The 24,435-nt window shown below is 41.6% G+C and overlaps 2 protein-coding genes across 4 annotated transcripts in view; both read left to right on the plus strand.

Moving 5' to 3' along the window:
* Positions 1–9,582, plus strand: part of sash1a (SAM and SH3 domain containing 1a) — a gene marked incomplete at its 5' end in the record, with an annotated part of 145,736 nt that extends 136,154 nt beyond the window's left edge. For all 3 annotated transcript variants that reach the window (XM_080514282.1, XM_080514283.1, XM_080514284.1), the window contains 5 exons: positions 1,039–1,189; positions 2,055–2,183; positions 4,879–5,930; positions 7,719–7,850; positions 8,226–9,582. In XM_080514282.1, coding sequence (XP_080370408.1) covers positions 1,039–1,189; positions 2,055–2,183; positions 4,879–5,930; positions 7,719–7,850; positions 8,226–8,486 — 1,725 coding nt within the window. In that variant the 3' untranslated portion in view covers positions 8,487–9,582. The remainder of the gene's footprint in view (positions 1–1,038; positions 1,190–2,054; positions 2,184–4,878; positions 5,931–7,718; positions 7,851–8,225) is intronic.
* A 3,850-nt stretch (positions 9,583–13,432) lies between these two features.
* usta (uronyl 2-sulfotransferase a) overlaps positions 13,433–24,435 on the plus strand; it is a 49,418-nt gene continuing 38,415 nt past the window's right edge. The window contains exon 1 of the mRNA XM_080513810.1: positions 13,433–13,927. Within this exon, the coding sequence (XP_080369936.1) occupies positions 13,696–13,927 (232 nt within the window). The 5' untranslated portion in view covers positions 13,433–13,695. The remainder of the gene's footprint in view (positions 13,928–24,435) is intronic.

Genomic DNA, 24,435 nt, shown 5'->3' on the forward strand with positions numbered 1-24,435 from the left:
CTGCATTATTTGGTTCTGTTGGATATGCCTTTGAAAAATGGAAAGCCAAAGTTTGAAACATCAACAGAACCTGTTCAGTGTAAATCCTTGCACTCCCACAGCTTGTTTTCTTTGGACAGTCAGCCAGAAAATCTCTGGACTGGAAGCTTGTTTAAATGTTTCAGACCAGAAAGATTCAGTGAGTGAAAGAAATCCAGCTGTCTGTGTTTGAGTTAGTTGGTGGTCCCTTGTTTAGTCCTGCATTAACCAGCAGGAATAGAGCGTCATCGCTCTCCGCCGTCGACTCCACCGTAGTAATTGATAGTCTCGCTGGTGACACACTGTCTGTGTGTTTGTCCAACAAAACTTGTGGGTCACAGGAGTGCCGAGCCCGGCGGCTTTCATCGTGGAAGCAGCTACGAGCGTTTCGAGGGATATTGTCGGCCGACTGTGCACTTACGCAGGGTGTATCTTACGAACGCATTCCATGTCTGCACCATCCCAGATAGCACCACGAGTTTCTGACGTGTGTTTGTGCTGGTGTGTTATGCTCGCTCCTCTGCGGTCGGACTGAACTTTGATGTCTTTCTCTCCACCTTTCAGTTGTTCCCACTTTCAAGTTTGGGAGTTTCTTATTCAAGCCCTGTTTAACATTTGATCACAGATCAAAGAGGGTGCGACTGTGGCCACGCACTCCCTGCTCACTGCTTGATTGCAGGAGCGAGCGGGCGCCTTAATATTGCTGCCCTCCGCCTTTATATGTCTTTCACAACTAAGCCAAATTAAAAGTCTGTTGACAATGGAAGCAGGCCCGAGCCCGACGTGATTACAGGCAATCTGAAATCAAAATAGGAGCTGAACTTTGTTTCACCAGTGGTTTCAATTTACGAGCAAGTGCAGACTGTGTTCATCCTCATTACCATGCTCCCATATTGGGATGTTTTATATTTCATTCTTTATAGTTGACCTGAGCTGGTTTTTTCTAAGGTCAAGAACTTTTTATTTTTACATTCAGTTTTATAGCACCTTGGTCTTAAAAAGAAACTTTCTTCCAAACAGGAGCACATGCCCACTTTCTTGTTCAACGGCTATGAGGACCTGGACACGTTCAAATTGCTGGAAGAAGAAGATCTGGATGAGCTAAACATCAGAGATCCTCAGCACAGAGCCGTACTGCTCACTGCTGTCGAGCTGCTTCAGGAGTACGACAGTAAGTAGACTGAAAAACTGCAGTCTCTTCTGGAAATACGTGTTGGAAAGCTGCTGTCAGTGTTGGGCCAGTTTAATGTAATATTGCAGAAAATAGTCTAGTTGTGTGCACAAAAAACACCAAATGTCAATAGAATCCATCATAGGTCTTTAAAAACCTTCTTGTCCACTAAATCTGTATCATCAGTAACCTATAAGTGCACCTACTTTTACATTAATTAAATTGTATTGAAATCGAAGTCGAAAACACCAAGTCGTCAGTTCATTTTTAACCTTGGTATTTCGATCCAATTTACTTGTATGAAACATGCATTTCTCAGACAAATAAAAGTATATAAAGATTTATATATTGAAACAAATAGAAATATGATGTTGTTGGTTTATTTCATTCATGAAAATAAAGAATAAAAAGCAACCTTTTTGGCCACAAAATCAGATCAAAAGTTTTTAATTTTAATTCAATTTGTTAGCATCATCATCATGACACCCTTAAATAAAACATTACTAAACTGCTTCAACAATGTTTGTAATCTAGCAGATGAATAATATAGGTTGTGATACGAATATAAAAGTTAAAACAACAGGAATAGACAGATCCAATATGTTCAGGCTGAGAATGGTTTATGACATAATTCAATAACATACTAAAATAATATAGAACTACTATAAAATTACATCTGAAGTCGTAAATTAAATGTGGCAGGAGCAACATTTGATTTTAAAAGAAGCAATGTAGCACGTATGAGAACAAGGATGTACTTTAATTCCTTACTTTCACCAATGTGTAGTTGTCTACCCAAATAAAAGGAAGCCATTTGTCTGGAGTGTTGCTGACGTCGATATCGTCTGTGTCTTGTGGCGACCAGGCAGCAGTGATCCAGAGCGCGGCGGCTTGTCGGGCTCCCAGGAAAAGCTGCTCTCCGAGGGCCGGGGCCTGGTGGGAGACTCCCCACGGGACTCGGGGTGCTACGAGAGCAATGAGAACCTGGAGAATGGTAATGAGTGCTTTACTCAGTCTGGACCACCTTGAGCCAAACCCAGACTCAGACCTTGTACCGTAGCGATCCATTCACCTTCTTTCCAATGTGAGCTTCCACCTCTTCTTCCTCACTTGCATCATCTATGGCCATCCTAACACCCTGCCCGTCCCACTCCTCTCTATGAGCCACTCCCGTGACCAGACCCCTCAACCTTCCCCCTCCCCCGCTCCGTCAGTGTGGGTGCTGACCTCCGATACGTTTCCAATTCTTTCACTCCACTTTCTTCACTGCTCTTTTCATCCTGTAGGGCCTCTGTACCATCAGTGCCAAAGTCCAGTTGTAAGTGAGAGGGAGCCAGGCCCCAGACCACTAAGCCTAGTTCAGCCGTCAATGGCGGGAGCACAAAGGGAGAGGCTTTCCCAAATGCACAGAACGGTTCTGATGAGAACAAACTCGCTGCCCAGTCATGGACTCAGGTTCCCTCCCGTGGGTTCAGGACCGATAGATGGATGCCAGGAAGACGAGCTCAGAGAGTACTTCTGTTAAGTGTTTTTATTGCTGAGGAAATCTTGTAGAGTGTCAATATATGGCTGTATTATTTTATTTTATTGTTTTCTTTTGTTTGTTTTTTGTTTTTTTGCAGTGTTGACTCTGTAAGATAAGATTTACAGAAATGTCAGGAAATAGCTCACACCTGACATTAAATCTCTTCTCCACATCATTTTGTCTTTAAGGTGCCAGTATTGCACACTCATGTAGCATGTGCCTAAAATGATGTGGAAGTAAATATTTTTACACTAACAGTGTGCAGATTATCTTAAAGTTGTGATTATGGGAGCTTTATAGAGGTCTTGTTTCTAAAAGTTTGGGGATGATGTGTACTTTCTGAATCTGTTCTCTCTCTTTCTCTGCATAAGACTCTACTTTTTATTTTCCCCATAACGCATTCTTTTAACAGTTTCATAACTCATAAATCATCGCTTGGTCCTTTTCTCTGTCTGTAAGAACTACCGGTGTTTTCTTAATGTGTATACATGTCATCCAGGTTCAATAGTGAAGCGTGCAATCTGCCACAGTAGAGACTTAAATTGTGGAATAAAACCACTTCTCTGCAGAAAAGGGCTCTGCTGCTGCTTTTTTTCTCCCTTTTTTTTGTTGTTGTTTCTGCCTTTTTTCTGTCTATCTTTTCCCCCCACCCCACTAAACTGTGTTCACAACACACCAACATAACATTCAGTAAACATTTCCACTTTCAGTTTGAGTTCTGCTCTTGTTTTGATGCAAATGCGTCAACTTATTAACAGGCGACTCTTCTGTTGTTGACTTTTCAGCATCATTTTTAATCTTCAGGCTGAGGAAAACATTTGAGCCACTAATTTGTTAAGATGAACTAAAAAAAAAAAAGTCCTTTGCAAATATACTTAACTTAAATCCTTTGAGGGGGATGCTGCTCCTTAGTCCTGATTATGTGCTACACTTTTCTTGAATGCTTGTGTCGCATTCCAGTAATCTCGTGAGGCAGTTCCTCTTCCTCATTAAACTGCTACTCCAGTGAACATTTTAGGTTTTTAAAGGAGACATAATGTAGCGCTATGGTAGTGGTTAATAGTGTAATTCATTTGAAAACAGTTTCTATAGATTTAGGATATATTTTATGTTTTACTTGATTTATGTTTCATAAATAGTTGCAGCCCATAATTCAACTCATTAAGCCATGTCTAATTATCACTACTGCCACCTAAATAGAAATAATTACCACATGAGTAAAGGTGAAGTTGTCAAATGATCGCACATATCCAACTTGTATATTCATACATTTTACATTTCAAATGATGTTATGTATTGCTCATCGATAGCTCTAAATCTCTTTGATGAGCTTTACAAAACAGAAAAAAAAGAGCTTGTCTCTCTCTCTGAAATAACCATTTTCAACTAATTTGTCACATTTGTGACACGTCTGGGAGGAGTTCAAACATTTTGTAACACTTTATTCACTGAACTTCTTTCTGTCATTCCACTATTTAAAATCTTTGGCAGGCCACACTGTGTGGCTCTCTTCCATTTCATCCATCCATTTTGCTCTATATGTTCCAAAGGATAACCGGTAAGTTGCTTCATGCTTTTGTTCCAAAGTTTCTGAAGTCTTCCTTTGGGAAGCCTTTATTTGGGAATGTTACCATGACTACAACACATCAGATAGTGTGTCAAGAAGCTTATCGTGTCCCTCTGGCACTCCAGTGTTTCTAATCACTTGGATCTAGCAAACCTTTTTAAATAGTTGGAGCTGTGAACAGTTTTCCAGTGATGTAAACGTGCATCATATTGAGTTTATATATTAATTCATTGATGCCACGTTAATTTTGACTTGGAAAACGACCTCAAAACGTATTTGACTAGACCTCTGAGGAAACACTGGATCAGTTTCCATGGGCTTGTTTTTGTTATATTGAACAATGATCCAACTTTGTCTCTCACACAGTCAAGCCTCCAGGGCTGTTAGTCTTGCCAAAAAAAAGAAAAAATGCAACGAAGATGCTATTCTTATGCATTATTAAGCTGATGATTGAGTAGCACACTAGACAAGAAGAGTCTTAACTACCTCAAGTTGGAAATTTTTAAATTAAGAAAAATAATAATACAATTTTTCAATGTGTGTGTTAAACCAAGGTGTCAAATTGTCAATGCTAAATAAGGATTTTTCATTTTGCAGGTAAGAACAGAAAACCTTCCCGTTCCAGTCGTTCCTCAGCAGGACTCCAGTCCCCGGACTACCCGACACTGCCGATGACTGTCTCCACAGAAGCTTTGCAGCAGAATGGCAAAAACCAGCGCACAAAGTTCCCTAAAAGCTTTTTCATGAAGCCTTCCCTCAAAGGCTTCAACTTACTAGGGCTGCGCAAAGCCCAAAGACGACCCCCCATCCCAGCCAGTCGCAGCTGCGAGGACCTCGATGGCCCCCCACAGGCTACAGGACCATGGAAACGTTCCCACTCTCTGGGAGATCTGTACTGGAACTCTGAGCAGAAAGGTGATCTGAGTGTGGAGCAGAAACTCACAATGGAAGTGCCCAAAAAAGACAACAGCAGCCCCATTAGGGTCTGTAGAGATGGTGGACCTCCAGCTCAAAGTGGGACTCCACCAGTGAGTCCTAGAGGAAGAGCTGACAGACCACCCCTGCCCTCCCAGCTGCCTCTTCTCCCACTTTGTCCTACGAGCCAACCCACCGGCCCCCCAGAGGCTCTCTCCAGTCCCACACCAAGCCCTCCCGAGTCGAGCGCGAGTGGGGAGAAGGTCATCCGGACTCACCCCAAAAAGCCTCCCATCCCCCCGCCAGTCCCCGCCAAGAAGTCAAGGGAAAGACTGGCCAATGGCCTCCGTCACCCTCCTCTCTCACTGCCCTCCTCGCCCTCCCCCACACCCTCGCCCACCCACTCCTTCAACCGCTCTCAGCCCAGTAGCCCCGTCATCCGCAGCAGCAGCAGCAGCCCCAGTCCCAGTCCCAGTCGCAGTGCTCCTGCTCTGCCACCCAAGACCCCCAGTACCCCGGCCAGCCCATGCGCCACCTCCTCAGCCTCATCCGTTGGCGAGGAGTCGGGCACCCCACCGGCCACGCAGCCTCCTTGGCTCTCGGATCTCGGAGGGAAGATGGCTGTTACAAGAAAGCTTTCCCACACCAAGATGAGTCCTGACCTGCTCACCCTCCTCGAACAGCGGCTGCAGGCTGAGGGCATCGATCTCACCGAGGAGCCCTACTCTGACAAGGTGAGCGCAGCCTCGCCGAAATCACGCAACAAGTGACATCATTCCCAATTCAGACGACAACATGGGCCAACTCTTGTCATTGATAACAAATTAAAACTATCTTTATTTACTTTTGAAGTAAATACAAGCAATGGAATATTTATTTATTTATTTTACTTTTTGACAAGTAATTGTGCCAAATCACAAATACCAACTTCAAGGTATAAAAATCCAAAATACAACTGGAAATTCATGTCCAACTTAATACATAACAGAAACATTTAGCATATTTGAAGCTTCGAGGCTATACTTGTCTGGCATCAGTTTCTCTTACTTCAACACTGTAACATGCTCAACTTAACTCAGTCATAATTTCACTGTAGCTCACATCCAAGTTGTGGTGTTAAAGCCAATAACATCAGCAGTTTGCTTTGGATGTCATTTACTTTAAAAATAGACGCCAATAGAGTCTGTGTTCCTTTGTGTGTGCAGAAGTCATTTTATGCGCCAGGGAATTTATTTGTGAGTGAGGGTGTGGGGGTGTCTGTGTATGTGCAATAATAAATATGGTGCCCCGGGGCAGAGGAGGAAATATTGTGGCTTGAGTCTCACTATGATGCGGTTCAGACTGTTAAGTTTATGGGCTGATTCTTACAGACGGGGGTTATTAAACCACCCGCGACTTGCTAGACCCCAGACTGGGCCCGTTAAACATGATGGAGCCCCCACCCCCCGAACGCTTTCATGAAAATAACACAGAGAATCAAACAGAGGCATCGGGGGATGAGGTGGGAAGTAGCACTTCATACCACAGTGCAGCTCTGCTGGATACCCGTTAGTTTTAAGTGGCTTGGCAGAGACATGAACGGTGTCGGCACGCCTTGAACCTCTGTAAGCTTAAACACAGTTGTTAACGGTACTTATTCACTTAACTGTTTATCTGACTGTATAAACTATTATGTGATCTGAAACGTATCGATGGTTCATTATCAGTAAATTTCAGTCTCAAACTTTGTAATGCGCCCACAACACCGGGCAGTTCAGCTTCATAGAGTAGATAAAAACATAGTGTTTATTCTATATTAATCCAGACCTCTGGTTCAGTCTGGCTGAAGGAAACCAGGTTTTAACATCTGAGATTTCACACAAAGGCAAAGGAAACGATTAAATTAATTTAAAAAGAAAGTATAATTTGTATCATTTCAACATGTATCCTAATCATTATTGATGAAACTATTTCCATGTCTTAATGTAAGTGTGCAATTAACTGAGAGGAGGATACCCAACATCTGGTCAATGCATCACTAACTAAAATGTTTGTTTTTTACTACAGTGGAGGTTGAAATGCATCTCCCCCTTCAAAGAGATTGACTTTAAAAATAACTTAACTAGCTGCTGACCAAAATAATCTATAGAAAGTCTTTTATAATCCAAGTAAAGAGAGTCACCAACGATCATGCATCAACAGTGAGAGAATAAAAAAAAGAATTGTAGGACGATAACAAGAAGCTTTTTTCAATCACTAACGATTTCCTAATTGTATCTCGATGCAGTTGAACTTTCTACGGTGAGAGTTTGTCTGAATCACTTTAGAAATGTCCCTTTAACTGAGCATAGTATGAACTGTGGTGCAGAGTATTTGACCCCTTAAATCATTCATGTGCACTTTATAGCATTAAAATAACCTTCATATGTTTCTGCCGTGATTCGCTGCGGCATCATGTTAGACGGTTTATTTTCCACCGACATTGATTTCAAGGTATATGGTTCAAGTGCATTCCATTCTTAATGCTCACTTCCTGTGTTCAGCATGGCCGATGTGGCATCCCCCAGCCGCTGGTGCAGCGTTACTCTGAAGACTTGGAGCAGCCGGTCAAAGATGTGGCCTCCACCATGGACCAGCTCAGAGTCAAAGAGCTCCGGAAACAACACCGCATGGCCGTAAGGCACCGGCAACAGATTTTCCCTGAACAAAGACTAGTTTACAGAAATGTTTGAAACTGAAGAGACGGATAAATGCCTCGAGGCAAACAGCAGGTTTTGAAAAAGGGCCTCTGGAGATCTCAATTTCTTTATACAGTATTTAGGGGAAGTGTCATTGTTGTGTTGTAAAGTTATGCTTGAGTAATTGCCATAACGACTAAGCTCAAAAAAGTTATCTAAAGGAGTTCAGGTGTTTAAGGTTTGTTTTTGCTCTTTACTGCTATATTCTTTTCTAAAACACAGTTTTGCCTCTGCCGCCGTGCAAAGTCAGTGATTTTCAGCCACCGAATGCTGAACCCATACTTTGTTTATTTATTCCTCTGTGTTTCTCAGATCCCCTCTGGAGGATTGACAGAGATGTGCCGGAAGCCTCTGCCTTCAGGTAACATCAGCACCGTCCCAGACTGGCTCGTCTCCATCGGCCTGCCCATGTACGCCGCGTCTTTGGCAGCGGCAGGAGTTGACACGCTGAGCCGTGTAGCCTTGTTAACAGAGAGCAACGTGTGGGAAGCCGGGGTGACTGATGAAAGACACGTCCGCCGCCTAATCAGCGAGGCGCGGTTGGTCGGCACGCACAGAGACGTGCAGTCCTAATCTGTGGTGGAAACGTCTGAAAGGAACCGAGCCACTGGTTCGTGCCATCTCATTTTTAACCCGGCCGGTGATGCGGCCGTTTGGGGTGAAAGTGGCCACCGGAGTGATTTGACCACGAAGGTGACCACAGCACTATGATACTTCCCGTCTCGCACATGTCAGAAGACTCGACGTGAGTGCTGATTTTCTCTCTTTATCACTCTCTTGTCTTTTTGCAAATGTTTACGGCAATGAGGAGTTTCTCCTGACAGCCAAGATATCGGATGCCTTTTTGAGACGACTGTAGACTCACTCTGTGGGATGGCTTCTATTCTGGAGACGCCCCCTAAAGTCTTAAAATAAAGACTTGGATCTGCCTTTAAGGAAGATAGCACACTCTTTTGTAGGATGGATGTTTTTTTGTTTTTTTTTTAACACAGGAAGATGGTTTGTTTCCTGCAGATTTCATAAGTGCTTCATTTCATCTTTTGGCTCAAGGCAACATAATCTGAGGGTCTTTTAAGGACGCAGCTCAGCCAAAGTGATCTCCTTCTCATTTAATATTCTTCTCCCACTAATAGGTTCATAATAACAAACTCATTTAATATCTGGATTTTTTGTTTTAAATTAACCAAATCCATGAACCAATCCATGAATAGCAGGTGGCTTTGAAGGGGCTTGTTTTGTATCATGTTTCTGTATTATAGCATAATGCACATCTTGATTTAAAAAAAGAAAGAAAAAAAAAAGATTTCTATGATAAAAGTTTGTGTTTGTCTTTTTATTGTCGTGGCTTCGTTTTGCAGCCAGCTCTGTTGTTTCCAAGCTAAAACACCACACCTATATATCTCATATCTTACTGTCACGTTCAATGTTGCTGCATATCCGAGATGCACACCTCGCTCTAGTGTTACGACTCTTACAGAAAGCTTTGTTTTACTGTTGTAATCACAATCAGCTTTCACTCAAACAAAACATTCCCGGGTGTATCAAAGAACATTTTGCGTTGCCTTACCATTATATATCCAACACATGGAGCATGTTTGTAGTTTTGACTACACCGTGACTGAAACTGAACTTTTGCCAAAGGTGCAAGCCTTTTTATGTTGAATATGTGGGAGAGATTGTTTGGAGTGTGGGGGGGGGGGGGTGTTTTTTTTTTTTAAATAACCACATTGAAACAGAACATTTCAGAAATATGCATGAATGAGGATCACATGACATGACACGTTGATTTACCTACAAAAATAAGAGAACAGCACAGAATTCGTCCCATGCTGAACACCCCTGGGCCGAGCTTTAGATACAGGGAGGAAAAATGAAGATCCTTACCGGCATCCGGAGTGTCTCATCAGGAATTTATTGGACTGTCTACACTGTGGTTACAAAGTTGAGGAGTTTGAATTCCAGCTTGATGATGACATCTTAATATCACACAATTGCCAGAAAACAAAGAAGTGCCACATCAAGTGCAGAGCTGAGCTCCACATTCAGCACAAACTAGAATTAAGCTTCAGGGAACCACTCAGTAGGGTGAGCCTGCTAGAAAATACTTTGAGCCCCAAATAAAAGGAACTGAACTGAAAATAAGTACAAACCCGTTGTTGTTTCATTTGCGCACTCTGCATGAAGTGAAGCAAATATACATGTTCTTTATTCCACTTCTTTTTGATAGTTAAAATCTTTCTTCATAACCAGAACTTGAGTTGAAGATCTGGAAGTTTCAGCAGCTGGTATTGCTAAATTTAGTGGCTGTTATTTGCAGTGGGCACTTGATAGATAGATATCTGATGCCTTTGTTCCTCTTCAATCACAGTGGTGCTCTGGGGAAGCCAGGATGGGGTCCTTTTTCTTCTTCTTTTTTTTTCCAAACGGTGAAAGAACCCCAGAAGTGTTTTGTAAAGAATGAAAATACTGACACTGTAAATGCACTTTAGATGGTAAACCTAGCTGTTTTACGAGTAAAATTGACTACATTTTGTTCACAGGTCCACAATTGGACAGCTGTTGTCAGGTATAGCAAAGGTTTTCAATGGGTATTGCTGGTATTTCATTTTGGTATTTAGTTCCCTATGCCAACTTTTGTTACCATTCATGAGTTAATCTGTTCCAGTAACTCACTTCCAAATTGTTTTTGCAGTCTTAGAAAAAAAAATTGTTAATTACATATATGAAATGCTTCCCAGAAGTTGCACATTCTGTATATGTAATTGATATTTAAATAACTTATTTTTGTTTTGTTTTTTTCATATCACCTGTAATTAGCTGTACTATATGAATAGCAATACCTTCCTGCATAATGCATATTGCTCTAGCCAGTAAGGAATTAGTTTGTATTGTAAAATATGTGTACAAATATTTTATTTGATTTTCATCTTCCTAATGATTGTCCATACAGATTTGCCTGTGTATTGAAACAACAAAAGTAATGTCCATAACTATTTGTCATTCTGAAGTATAATAAAATCTGTTTCTTCACCTCCGTTTGTCGTGTGTGTGTGTGTGACACAGCAACACCTCCAACATTGTGACAATAATGATATATAAAAACTGAAAACTTGAATTCACAGCAAAGGAAATGACCGCTTGGACCACAAGAGGAATGTATCTTTTATTTTTGTTTTCACAAATATTTTGTTTCATTTAAGTCCAGGAAAACACTGGAACTCTCGCAGGAATAGGAAGAGCAGGTTAGAGCATGAATGTGCGATGGCTGGACAACTCTGCTGGGAGGAGGAAGTGAACGTTTTTGACAAAGTTGTTTAATTTATAAAGGTATTTTAGTCTGTGGCCATTTTACTTTCAGAACTTGTGATATCACTTTTGGATAATTGACCATCGTGTAAAACACTTGCAGCTGAACAAGTGTTTCCTTCAAAACCTGTGACCTCATTTGTATGTTGCCTGAACCATTTGGAGGGAAAAAAGGAAGCAACTACATATATAATTTCAAGTCCATTTTGAAATGACTCCCAAAAAAAGAAAATCCTCGCCATTACTCCTCGACAATTTTCCCCTGATAGGTTTTTGTCTGTGTACAGCATCTTTGTGAAAATCCTCACATTTTTATATGCACATATTCCTGCAAGCTTTGAAGTAACCTGCATGTCATACACCCTTAAAGAGAATGTACTCCTATGGCAGTTATTTCAGATGTCTGTTGAGAAAACCTCCAGGCCCCTCAAGAACTGCAGGAAGCAGAATAGATGATTGATGATTCATTAAGGCCTGGATCCTGAATATCATTATAGCTGAAAAGCGAGTAAATATCGACTTAACCTTTGCATTATTTAACTACTTCATTGGAAAGAAATTGGTTAATCCTACCAACACCTAAACGGTGTGGGATTTGTCCAAACATGTATAAGTAATGCAAACATACCACTGATTTTTGTAAGATACAGTATACTGCCCTCCTATATTTACCATGATCATTTCAGACTGACAGATGAACACATGCAGTGTTGGGCTGAATTTAAGTGAGCCGGGAACAAAAACATAGCCTGTTCCATGACCCATAATTACAGATTCTGAAAGCTTTAATAGATGTGCAATGATGTAATTAAAATTAGATACTCCAGTGGGGTTATACTTTCAGACACATTGTGGACCCACGGTCGGTAGTTCTGAACAGACGCCACCTGAAGAATTGCAGAGATTTTAATGACATCCATACTGTGTAATCCCCTTCTACGAGGCAGATTTGGCTCACTGGCTGGGTCATAAACGTTGAATGCGTTCACCTTTGTGTGCCTACCGTGCAATGTGCGGCATTCACTTTGCTATTTACAGTTAATTTACCAGAGAAAGGGCAAGCCAACTGACCCTCAACAGAAATACTCTGTCACGCTTTATTACATTTTCTCTTAAAAACCTAATTGTTTTTCATGACCACAGTTGCTCCCGTGACTAAAGTACCGTCACCAGTGAAAGGCTCTTGTTGAGGTAGTTACTGTTTTGAATGACATCCTAAGTGCAGGTAAGGTCTAATGGTGGGTTGCGGGACTGCTGGGGAAGGATATACGGCTCAGTGTAAGGTTGTTGCTGCTGCCCTGCAGGGGCAGAGAACGTTTCAAACAATGCACACAAGATGGGAACACAGACAGTCGTACAAATACTGTTACATTGCTTACAAAATTGTCTTCTTAAAATCTATTCAAAGCCTTGTTTATTTTCATATTTAATTGTATTGTCAATAGGAGATACACAACTCGCATTAACTGTATGACATTTGCTTTCAAAGCACGTTTTATTATTTATTTTTGTAATTTTCTTTTTATTGAACTTTACAACAAACATTCTGCAAACAACGTACACAATGGATTTCAAAGCACATTTTAAAGAGAAACGGTAAAGTATAAGAATCACAATAGGACTATTTATTTTGTAAACAAATGTCAATATAAAATTTAGAGAAATCATGCTCAGTAGTTGCTTAGTATTTTAAAAGTGCAGATTGTTATAGTTCTACTTGTTTTTGCTCCTGCCTTTGTGTCTTTTAAGTTGTACTTACAAGAGTACAAGTATTAGGTATAGTAAGTATTAGAATGGTAAGTACGAGGGGAAAATCAGATCAGCTAAATGTTTTCATAAGACAATCATTATTGTCATATGAAAACATGATCTCTCAGTCATATCAGAGCTCTGACTAGTGTTGTTATGATCATATCTGCCTTTCGGCTGATAAGGTCACCATTCATTCATGAATATAACTTGAAACTTGAATATATGTATTTCACAGCTGACTCCAAATTCTTTCCACCGACTTGCTGTCAACCTCTATTATGCAATACACTAGAATTGGTTCAGCGAAATCACGCCGATCCTCGCGCAGTGCGCCTCTCCAGTAACACTAGATGACGCTGTTTTTACGCGCAACAATCCCGAGCCGACTCCCGTATGAGGTGGAAGTTTTCATTCTTTCCACGTTTTGTAATTTGACACCCCTCATAAGGCTCGGAGAAGAAGTATGGACCCTTAACTCGACTGGAAGGACAGAAGGAAGGAGCAGTCATCCGACCAGCGAGGACCGAGCGAAGCCAAAACGCTGTGCGCAAAAACAAGCCCATTGCTCCGGCGGAGGAGGAGATCTCGGCTGCTTGCGCGTCTACCCAAAAAAAAAAAAAAAAAAAAAAAAAGCTATCAGTCAGGACTCAAATGATCCCTCAGCGACAAGTTTCAATTTCCTCAGACGGATGGGTGACTTTCTACGGCGTTTTGTGAGGAGGAGATGATGAAGAATTTCAGCAGCAGTCCCCTTCACAGCAACAGCCAGACTTCCAACCACTTCAGAGAACGAAACAACAAACAGCACTGCTTTCTCTGGGCTGTACCGTTTAGATTCTCTCCGCGAGGGTATGGTTTCTGCATGGCTTCGCTGTTCCTCTTCTGTTTCGGCTCCCTTTTTTACCAGCTGAACGGAGGACCTCCTGAAATCCTGCTGGGCATCAGACAGTATCTCGGTAAGAACTTTTTATTCCTCACTCTTGGCCGTCGCCCCCCGATTAAAAAAGAAAAAAGAAAAAAAAGATTACCTCTGGATAAAAGTTGTGCTGCACTTTCTGACGTATTTCTTAAGCAGGGCGCATTGATTTACGCCTGTCCATCAGGGTAAAGGTGTCTTAAATGAAGCCACAGGGACCACTCCACAACGCTCTTGGGTCATTCAGCTGTCATCGTCGTCCTTCACTATTCACCCAGATTAGATTCAAGTAGACGGATGAGCATCCCAGTGAGGGAGCAATGGATACTGACATTCAAACGCACAGACTTCATGTTTTCTATAACCCTTCCATGCAGGCTTCCCCACGTTTTATACAATCTGCATTTTCGACGACAAGCAGAGGAATGCGATTCCTCATTCGCACGGTTGCAATATAAGTAGGGACATGTCAGAACATGATTGAGAACTATTGTGGTAACAAGAACTTAGCAACTGCTGAGGTTGATACAGTATGTGGACGGTGATTGACAAGTCTTTTGCTCGGCCAGCTGGTGCGCGGCGGCCACGCAGCGCTCTTTACGCACGACTGGCCGCGTGAAAGCCACGGACGATCCAGAGTTTGTGCTGGGATTTCACTTTGATTCTCAGATTGACGTGGCGCCTTTACAATTGCTTTTTCTTCTAACGTCAAATGCTTCCTTATCCATCAATGGAATTGCTTGTTGCAAATTGAGGGATTTATCTCAGTCTCTGAGACGTCTCTTGACAAGGCTGTATTTCAGTCCTGCTACGCTAGATGGTGACAGGGATAAGTGGGACAGCACCTGCAGGCTGGTCAGAGGAGCTCCTGCATGGTTCAATCTGCCACAATAACCAGGGGTTAAATGTCTGTTTTCCGGTTCATCTGCATCAGGGTCAGAAGGGTTGTTGGGATACACATGTGTTCTCTTGTAGATACAAACTCTCTGATAGCCCACACAGCATCAGATACAGAGGTGACTTCCTCTCAACATGCCTGTCACTGGGCTGCAGCGGTGAAGAATGCATGCACAAGTGTCCATGTGTGCGTGGTGAAAGGAGGTTGTGTTCCCACCTATTTCTTACAGAAGGCTTAAGGCCTTTATGACGTGATAAACATCTGGAACAGAATGAGAGTCACTCACCAAGTCAGCCGCTAATCCCATGGGTCAGATTGATTTCCTGTGGACACACACTTCCACACACTAATGCATGCACACTCACTTTCGCTGAACAATATTGCCAACATGGGTTTTTTTCCTCCTCAGCGCAGTTAAAAACACTTATTTCTTTATTTAATTTTTGGTTGTATCGGTAAGCAAAACTCTTGTGACTCTCAGTGCTTTCAGGCAGCGTTCACTTTGAGAACACAACACAGTTTCATTCAACAATAGTGGCAGCAAGCAGTGAGACCATGCATAATGTCTATCATCCCTTTACTAAGCAGCACGTCCGAAAAGCGAACCTGAACAGACTTGCACACACATACACAATTTGACAATTATGGTAATGATGGAGCAGATGTATAGCTGTTAGCACAGGGAGACACAACTCTGTGGGAGTCTGGTACCACTCCTATGATGTGATCTTAACAGTACAGCAACCTTGAGGTCCAACACCGACCCTCCTGTACTGGGGTAACTTTAAGGAAATGTAGATTCTTATGTAACAGCGATACAATCGCACCCCTGAGAGCTGGATGAGTAATTGCAGAGAGAGAGAGAGAGAGAGAGAGAGAGAGAGAGCGAGAGAGAGAGAGAGAGAGATTCATTTCAAAGAGAAAGTTGAATGGTGAAATTGGTAATGTGAATTCAAAAGGATTTGGAAAACTTTTTCATTCCTAAAGCAGTAGTCAGGTAGCCGATTTGTGATAAATTTCAGGCAACTTTATTTCTTTTGGGACCTGAAATGACTCTTGGAAGGCAGATCTGGATTCTGGTATGTTCTAAAAAGGCGTCAGAGTTGGAAAGGAGATGACCAAAGTGGAAACACAGGCTTGAGATGTGGCCTGCTCAATGTCTTCATTCTGCAGAAACCTGTGCTCGAAGGGAGAGCAGAGTGAAATTTGGGATAAAGGAGGCACGATTGGGCCTCTTTGTGTGTAGATAATTCCTGTGACAGCGTAACAAAATGACCTGTGCAGATGTGATAGAAAGAAAGTTTGGAAACTGCAGAGTAACTGAGGAAGCTCTAAGTAGCCATAAGTTTGAATGGCAGGTGTGTGAAGTCTGCTTTATTTGTCTTATATTTCAAAACACCTGATCTGCAGTTGAGATTCTGTACAATTTTAAACAGTATAGCCAACATCTAACATATACATGCGTTTACAATGCATAAGCATTTCCTAAGAGCAATGAAAAGTAAGTCAAAGTTTTGAGATCACAAAAGCCAGTACATGTGACTGCTCCTACAAAATGCCTTTCAGGGAGTATGATGAAGTGGTGAAACGATGCTTCACAATCAGATTTTAGAAACAAAGACATTCTTTCTCTTTTCGCTCACAAACACAGTGTCATTATCAGTATTCAGATTTGAAGAGAATGTCCAGAAAACTGTGATTCCGTAGGATAAACCACACGAGCACGGAGAAGAATTCGGGATGCACTGTGTTCTCGACATTGTGTTTCAACTTTTAGTCTTGACATTTCAACTTTTTATTTGAAGTGCATGATGAAAAACAGAAATCAACCTCCCATTCATTTTATATTTCTCACGAGTGGCCTTAATTCTCTTCCGTAGAAAATACGGATTAATTGGCTGGATTTGTTGTGATAGTGCTCCAGGTGTTTGTACCACTCTCTGCCACGTGCAACATAGAGGAAACACGGGATGTGCTGTTTGCGCTTCGGTTTGAGTTTGTTGTTTGAAGCCGCCACTCAACCTGCAGTCGCAGTAACTAAACTGCCGTGCAGACCTTCAGACCCAGATGTCTCGGTCTGCTCACCTCGCTGTATCCAATCACTGACACTGTTCTGACACTTTCTCAAGACTTTTTGTTTCCTACACTCATAAATAGTGATGCAGCGTCATGTCCAAGAGTGACGTGTCTGCGTGGCAGAACAATGTGTGGCAGCGTAAAATCCCACTGGACTGTGGAGCAGATATTTACACTATTTAGACTTGGCTGAGGTTGCCTGATTACATTATTTTATGTGTGAAAAAACAAATAGCTTTACCTCTGGAAACCATATTGATGTTTAGTATTGCCAATCAATACTTGTTTGGGACTAAACCTGAATTGAAAGATAATTTTAATGTGATTATGAGCCTGAAAAACCTTTTTTGGGATGTGTCTGAGATCACGCACAGAAGAAACAGACAGCTTGTGTTTGGCTCTTTCTCCATATTTCAACATATACAGCGTGCCCCACATGTTTCAGCTGTGAATGTCCAGCCCATGTTAATGCACGGATAGAAAAAAAAAGTAGAAAAAGAGGATTTTTGAATACGGCAAAAGAGTTCGAAGGACCCAAATCTGTTTAACTCAAATGTTATGATGTGAGTCATGCCTGCCAATGCATGCCAGATTGCCATCAATAGCTAAAGAAACTAGATTTTCTTTGTCCAGTCAGATCTGCACATGTGTCACATGGCTTCTGAAGTCATCATAACATGACCAACGTTGAGCCATGTGCTTCAGCGCTTTAGTTTATTAAGCTACACATGTGTTAAAACCTTTATTAGGTGAGTCGGCCATGTGCAATGTGAGTTTTGAAACAAGCTCACGGCTTCATTCACAGATGTGTCGACTTCCTGCGAAAGGATATTAAAAACACAGTCTTTTGTTGAATTGTTGCTCTATTTCAGCTATTTAAACTGACAGATTTAGTGTCCATGTGACTGCAGTGACAGTCCCATACTACAAGCCAGTTTAGTGTCATATTGAATAGAAATGAGTCCAGAACTCGTCAATACTCACTGAGTTGCCAGATGGTAATACAAGTGAAAGTGCCATTGTGTGAAAAGTCAAATCCAAAGATATAATTTAGTATACACGGTGTCATGTTCTGGTTGTGCGAGTAGAAAAATATTTGGCATCCATGGAACACTTCAAGTTGACAACGCTCATTAGAAGGTGAGGCATGTCCAACATGTCCTTCTCACATTGTATTCCATCTGAATGTCCAAGCATTACAAATACCGTTACACACAGATTCACCAGAACCACTGCGCCACTGTGTTGCAAAAAAGTTTTGTCATTTCCTCAGCCCATGTTGTGACGAGGTGAGCCACACTAATGCTCAATATTAATGTTTTCTAATAAGGCTCAAGGGTTAGAAAAAACAACAACTGACATTTGTTGTTTTTGTTTTTTAACCTAGTGGGAGGGACAGGGAGGATTTCACTGCTTCGAGTTAAAAAACAACAGCAAAAATTAAATTAACATGTTTTGATTTTGTCATTTGCATTAGTGAAAATGATGAACAATCAGCTATTCTTCCCATTTCTTCTGTTTGGGGTTATTACAAAGAGAAATGGAATTGGAAAAACAGCTAATGGTAACCATGTCATTACATAATTGAAGCAATTCACGTTACCAATTAGCTTCAGCATGCCTGAAAGGCTATTATTGGCCTCTCTACTGAGACGGGCAAACAGTAAAACAGTACAAGCTAATTATCTTTCATTAGTGCATTTGTTTTCCCCCACATGAAAAGAGAGCAGATGGAAAGAAAAAAAAATCACCAAGGCACAAGCTAAAACTGCTGTTGGAGGATTGCTGAGTAATGACTGTTATAACTCCCATCTAATATACATTTTAGGGCAGTATATTATTACTTGGCTTGTGTGCCATACATATTAAAAAATACAGCTGTTTATTTTTTTATGTCAATGAAAGCAAATATTGTTCTAAAACGCTTAAGCATCAGTTAAAGTTTTGTTTCTTACATATTGAGGGACTTACTATATAGTTGCTGTATAGTAGTTTTTTTCATGGCTTGCAAACACCTTCACTGCCCTCCTTTCACTTTGCAGGTAAATGAATCCACAACAAAAAGTTATTTGTTTTCCCAAAACAACTCATCAAAAAGTGAGGGGGGGAAAAATGTCCATTGAAATTGAAATCACAAATAATGGAATTGTGGGATTAAAGCCAAGTTTACGGAAACAGAAACAAGCACTAAGTCCTCCTCAACATCCTGCCGGGCCTCGTCTCCTTCTCTCTCCTCTTCAGCTTCCTGCTTGGTAGATGGTGGAGGTCCTGCAGATGCAGGTCACTCCATCCACAGATAGACCAACTGATAGTCTCTTCTTTTTCTGGTTTAATGTCCATCAGGGCAGTGAGATGAGCATGAGTCAGACCAGATCTGTACTTCTTTTGTTGCTATGTTGAGATTTCAGAATCCCCCGTCACGTGTGTGGGAGGCTTCCGCTTTGCTTTGCCCATAGTGAGAAAAGTGAGCGGGGATTGGAGCCCTCTGATCCTCAGATAGAGGTGGAGAGTAGATCGATGGATCGAAATAACTTTATTAAGCAGTTTGTTTGAGTCTGTTATTAGTCTGTATTGAGCTTGTTGGACTTATATGAATATGGCTCCTGTTATCTTAGTAACAAAATTAATCTTATTCTAATGAATATCAAAACACCAAAAACTGCCACAACCAGTAGCTGGTCAACGCTGTACCTACAATCAGCAATATCCATTTTCATTTCCAAGTCACAATTCAAGTTTTCTGTCATGAATGTTTTCATTGGTGCATATAACGGCTCCTTCACCCAGTAGTCAGGTCTGATTTTACCTTTTATATTTTCTTGTACTTGTAGAAATAATTTCTTGATACTCTTTACCTTGTATTCTCTTTTAGCCACTTCCCTCTCTCGTTCAAAGTGACTTTACATTTGCCAATTCATCATTGTCAATAAGAATTTGCTCGTAATGACTCACCTGGTTAAATACTGATTGAATTTAAGAAATAATGACTATTTGCGACTTTAACGAGTGTGCTCAAGGTGATGGGTAGAGTTGTACGCTTGTGGGTACTTATCTTAAAAGAGTCGCTCCATATTGTTGTATCATATTATTTATATAGACAGAATTAGACATCCAGCAACTCAATTCAGCCTTTCAACCTTCATCGCTCATCACTCTGGGTAATTCAGTCGATTTCTTTGTTTACTTTTGTCAGCTTACCTTCCTTGATTGATTGCCACAGTACGCCACACGTGCTTGCTCACATTGAAGTCCCACATATACTCCTGCCATCAAACAGCAAGTCTGTGTGGTCTCGAAAGCCCGGCAATTATTTTCCAATTTCATCAAACGAGTGGATTCTGACACCCCCCCGAGCTGAGCTGAGCTGAGCCGAGCCGAGCCGAGCCGAACCCTGTGTGGCAAGTGTAGGGCCCAATGTCAAGGAAAGTGGCTGTTTCGGGACTTGCTAAACTGAAACATGTTGCCTGGTGGTCAGTGACATACCTTGTTCGTGAAACGGTGCCTATCTTTAATCTGAGTGAGTTTACCACAACTCAGCCTGCTCCCCTCATTTCATGACCATGAAAAAGAATATAGTGGTTTAAAATAGCAGCCTTAAATATACAGCGGGAGAGATAGAGCGGCATTGCCCAGCCCATGTTGTTAAAAGCAAGATGTGCTCTTTCGGAGGAACCGATTGCCTTGCACTTTTAAGTTTTATGGCGTTGTGCTCCTTTTGGGTTCAGCTCAGTTGAATGAGAAGCAAGTCATTATGATGCTCTCTCCTTGCTGAAGTTGTTTGTAAAAACCATCTTTGAGTGCATCGCAATTTCATGAAGCAACTCATCTCAGTATTTATGAAGCGACAGTACGTATATCAGTGTTTATGTGACAGGATACGTTTTAATGAGGAGCCAATATAAAGTGACAGTGTGATCTGAATGTTGACTAAAATTATTTTATTTTGGAGAAATGTTGCTCCAACATTAAGGGGATCAAACATTTTCCTCTGTGCTTATGTCGACTAATAGTTCTGTATTCACAATGTGTCGAGGTCTGTCCTCTGTTTTACTGATATGGATTCACTCCACTGTTCTCAGCAAGTACCACTGGCTTAAGAACATTAGCAAATTAACTTAAGACATACTGTTTCAATGATGGACACTTATTTGCACCCTGGCTGACAACCAGAACGCAGTTTCCGAAGCACCACTTCCACACACAGTGCATTTGTCTCCAACCAAATCTCCAGTTACACACACAGACATCTATGGAGCGGAGGCTGTTGAACACAAAACAAAGGATGTGGCCTGAAAAGTCTTAAATATTTACTTGTAATGGGATTATTTCCTGTATAAAGTCAGCCCCGCCTTGCCCAAAAGTCACACCTCTGTACCAGAATGAGCTCTTCTTGTCTGAAACCCACTATTACCTCTCATTCTTTCCCTTTCTCCCGCTCTTAAATGCTTACATAGTTTTCTCTCAACACAGATCTCCTGTGTGAGTTCAAGAGTGCAGCAGCCGCCTCCCCCACGAAAAGTGAGAGTCGGTGCTAAAATCCCCATCCTGCCATCACCTGTCACGCTGACAAACTCTTGAATACATCTAGAGCTTTTCTGTCATGTTTACCCTCCATGCAATGGATTCTTCAAGGACCTGATATTCAGTGGAGTGACGCAGTTCTGAATTGAAGTCTTAACCCTGCACTGATGTTTAGCTCCACACAAGAAACCACATTTTCCAGATGTTTCAAACAGACATCATGGCTGAAGGCTATGCAGTCCAAACTACAGGCTTTTTTTAAATCCCAAAAACCTACAAACATCCAGTTTCCTAGAAGGTTTTTTTCCCCTGACCAGTAAAGACTGAGGTTGTTCTTGGTGTCCTGCAAGGTTCAGCAGGTGTGGTTAGTATTGTCAGATCAAAGAGAGAGGTGAGGTTTTATCAGACTAATGTGTTTGAATCAGATAATTATTGCTTGAAATGTGAAATCATCTTCGTACGTCACAAGCAATTGAAGGTCAAAAGTCATGTTAGGACCTTGGAAAAACTTTCAGCGCGGTTTTTTTCACACACAGTGTGTCGCATTCTCTTGAAAAGACATCAGTTGTCTGGCCTGCTTCACTGGCCCAGATCCTGGTTGTGTAGTGTTTCCACCAACCTGCCCAGAACAACTTGCCTCTCTCTTGGCTCACCAACAACTTTTCTGCTTCACCAGTCTGTTTTTAACCGAGCTGACTTTATGCCAGCTGGACCTCCATGTCCTATAAATCCATCCATCACAGAAATCTGCTGAAAGCTTTTCTAATTCTTTACTGCAGGTTGTCACCCGAAAATGGCCACTCTCTCTTCCAACTGTTTACCCTCCCTCACTTTTCTCTGCCTCCTTCCATCTTTTTGCACTTCCCTCAGTTCCTGGGCACTTTCTACATCTTCTTGTTGCCTACCTCTCTGTGTTGTGACCTGCTGTCATCTGCCACCTGCTTCTCTTTCTTTCCCTGGATGCGTGAGCAAAAACCTCCCATGCAAAATGTTGGCCTGGACAGCGAAATGTGAGCGAACAGATGCAGCCTGTGTGTAGTCTTGTGCACTGCCGCGGACGTTTGCGACGCAAAACACATGAACAAATGGGCCACTGGGGTGGATTGGCCGTGCAACACTGCCAGTTGGAAAGTTTGTGTTCCTGATCATTACATGTAATTCCACTGCATAATCAACCACAAGATTCCTTGAAGCACTGTCTCTCCGGGTCCTCCTGTTATTTATACCCACTCGTTTGCGTGCCTGTATGTCCATGTTTTGTTTTTTTATCGTGTGCATGCCTTTGTGTGAGTTTGTGGACAAGAGACAAGCATCACCACACCTACAGTTCCATATTTGGACATTTTCCATCTTGTAAGCATGTGTATCAGCTGCCATTTCTCTTCATAATTTAATGATGCCAATATAGGAAATACTTGACAGATCTGCTGTTTAGTCCCTGAGAGAGAAGAAAGAAGTGTTTGTTGATGTAAGTTTCTGTAGTTTACCGTAAGGAGAAAATAGTTGAAAGTATGTCTGAAAAAGCCACATATAAACATTAGGGGTGATATGAAATCGCTCGAACTTGATAAAAGAAGCGATAAAATCATAAGTCTTGAGTTCAGGGGCTTTGAGGCTTATCAGCAAACACTATTGCTCACTTCCTTCAGCAAGCTGTTTACTTTAAACATTTCTTAGTACTTTCTAAATGTCCTTGCTTTCCCAAACTTAAAAAGTCTGTCTCCGAGCACCAAATTAGAAGCCATCATTATCCATTTTTCATCTGAAAGTTTCCTTCACTCCAATGATGACCCGTATAACTTTTCTCTCTGTCTTTCTCCGATGTTTCATAACGGGCTGTTGTGCTGAAGCTAAACTCGTGTTGTCTATAATTAGCCGGTCTGTTCTAATGAAGTGTTTCTGAGGGGCTGAAGCAGACCGCTGACCGCCGCCTCGCGTAGCCGAGCCCACATTGCGAAAATTAAAGAGAGACTCCCATCTTCAAGGCTGAGCTCAGCTGGAGCCAGCACTCATAGAAAGCGTAAACACAAAATTGGTTTTGTCTGTGTCCGAAGTGTGCCCAGAGACAATATACCAAAAACAATAATACCACCTACAGTCTGAACCACTGATACAAGGCAGGATGGGGCGCCGTTTCCACGTTGGATAAAACACGCTGGAGCTCGTCGGGGTTCAAGGTTCAACATGTTGTGTGATCGGAGATTGTCCTCTGCATACCTTTTTCATATTGTAAAAAAGTTGTTTCAGTTACTGCGGCCTTTCTGCATTTCGAACCAGTCTGGCCATTCTTCTCTGACCACTGGCATAGATCTTCCTGTCTTACTTGGTGATAGACAAAAGCTTCTGATGCCAACTGAAATTTCATGCATTATTTTATTCCTACAACAAGGGAAAAGAATGGAGCTCTCACTCTAATGTATTCCACCGAACAGACAATAGTGCAAGCTTTTTATGGGAGCTGAGTGGAATCATATTGATGGAGAAAGTGTATATCAGTAGGTACAGTAGTCAGTAGTACAAGCGCACTATGTATGTAAATGAATGAATGTCAGAGGTGTCATCTGTGTCAGTTATACACAATGATATATATGATATCCATAAATCACACATCAACAAGTCATTTTGGCCCAGAAAAATGCCCAGTCCAGTAAATCGGCAATTTCTATAATATTCAGATCAGCCCATGTACTAGTTTAAAAGTCACTTAAATTTCCTTTCTTCCCCCACTCTCTTGCTTGGTTTGAAGTTTAGCAGGTCATCTTGACTTTACATGCAATGCAAGAAGCTTTTGTTCCCACAGATTTTTCCCTCTGACACATTGATTACAGGTCAGTGCAGACTGTCTGTGACTGTGAGCTGTGACCAGCAGCAAACGGGCAAAAATGACCGCCACGGTCTGCAAATACTGTATGGGTAAATGCATAAACGCTGCCAATTTGTGGTACAGTGCTGACGTTTCTAGAATCTTAGGGATGAACTGAGGAGAAAAAGAAATTGGTTTGAATCAAAGCAGTGCATTTAAAAAGTGGGAAGTATTCAGTACATTTCACTCT

Source organism: Blennius ocellaris (genome assembly GCF_963422515.1).
Source record: "Blennius ocellaris genome assembly, chromosome: 18".
Taxonomy (NCBI): Eukaryota; Metazoa; Chordata; class Actinopteri; order Blenniiformes; family Blenniidae; genus Blennius; species Blennius ocellaris.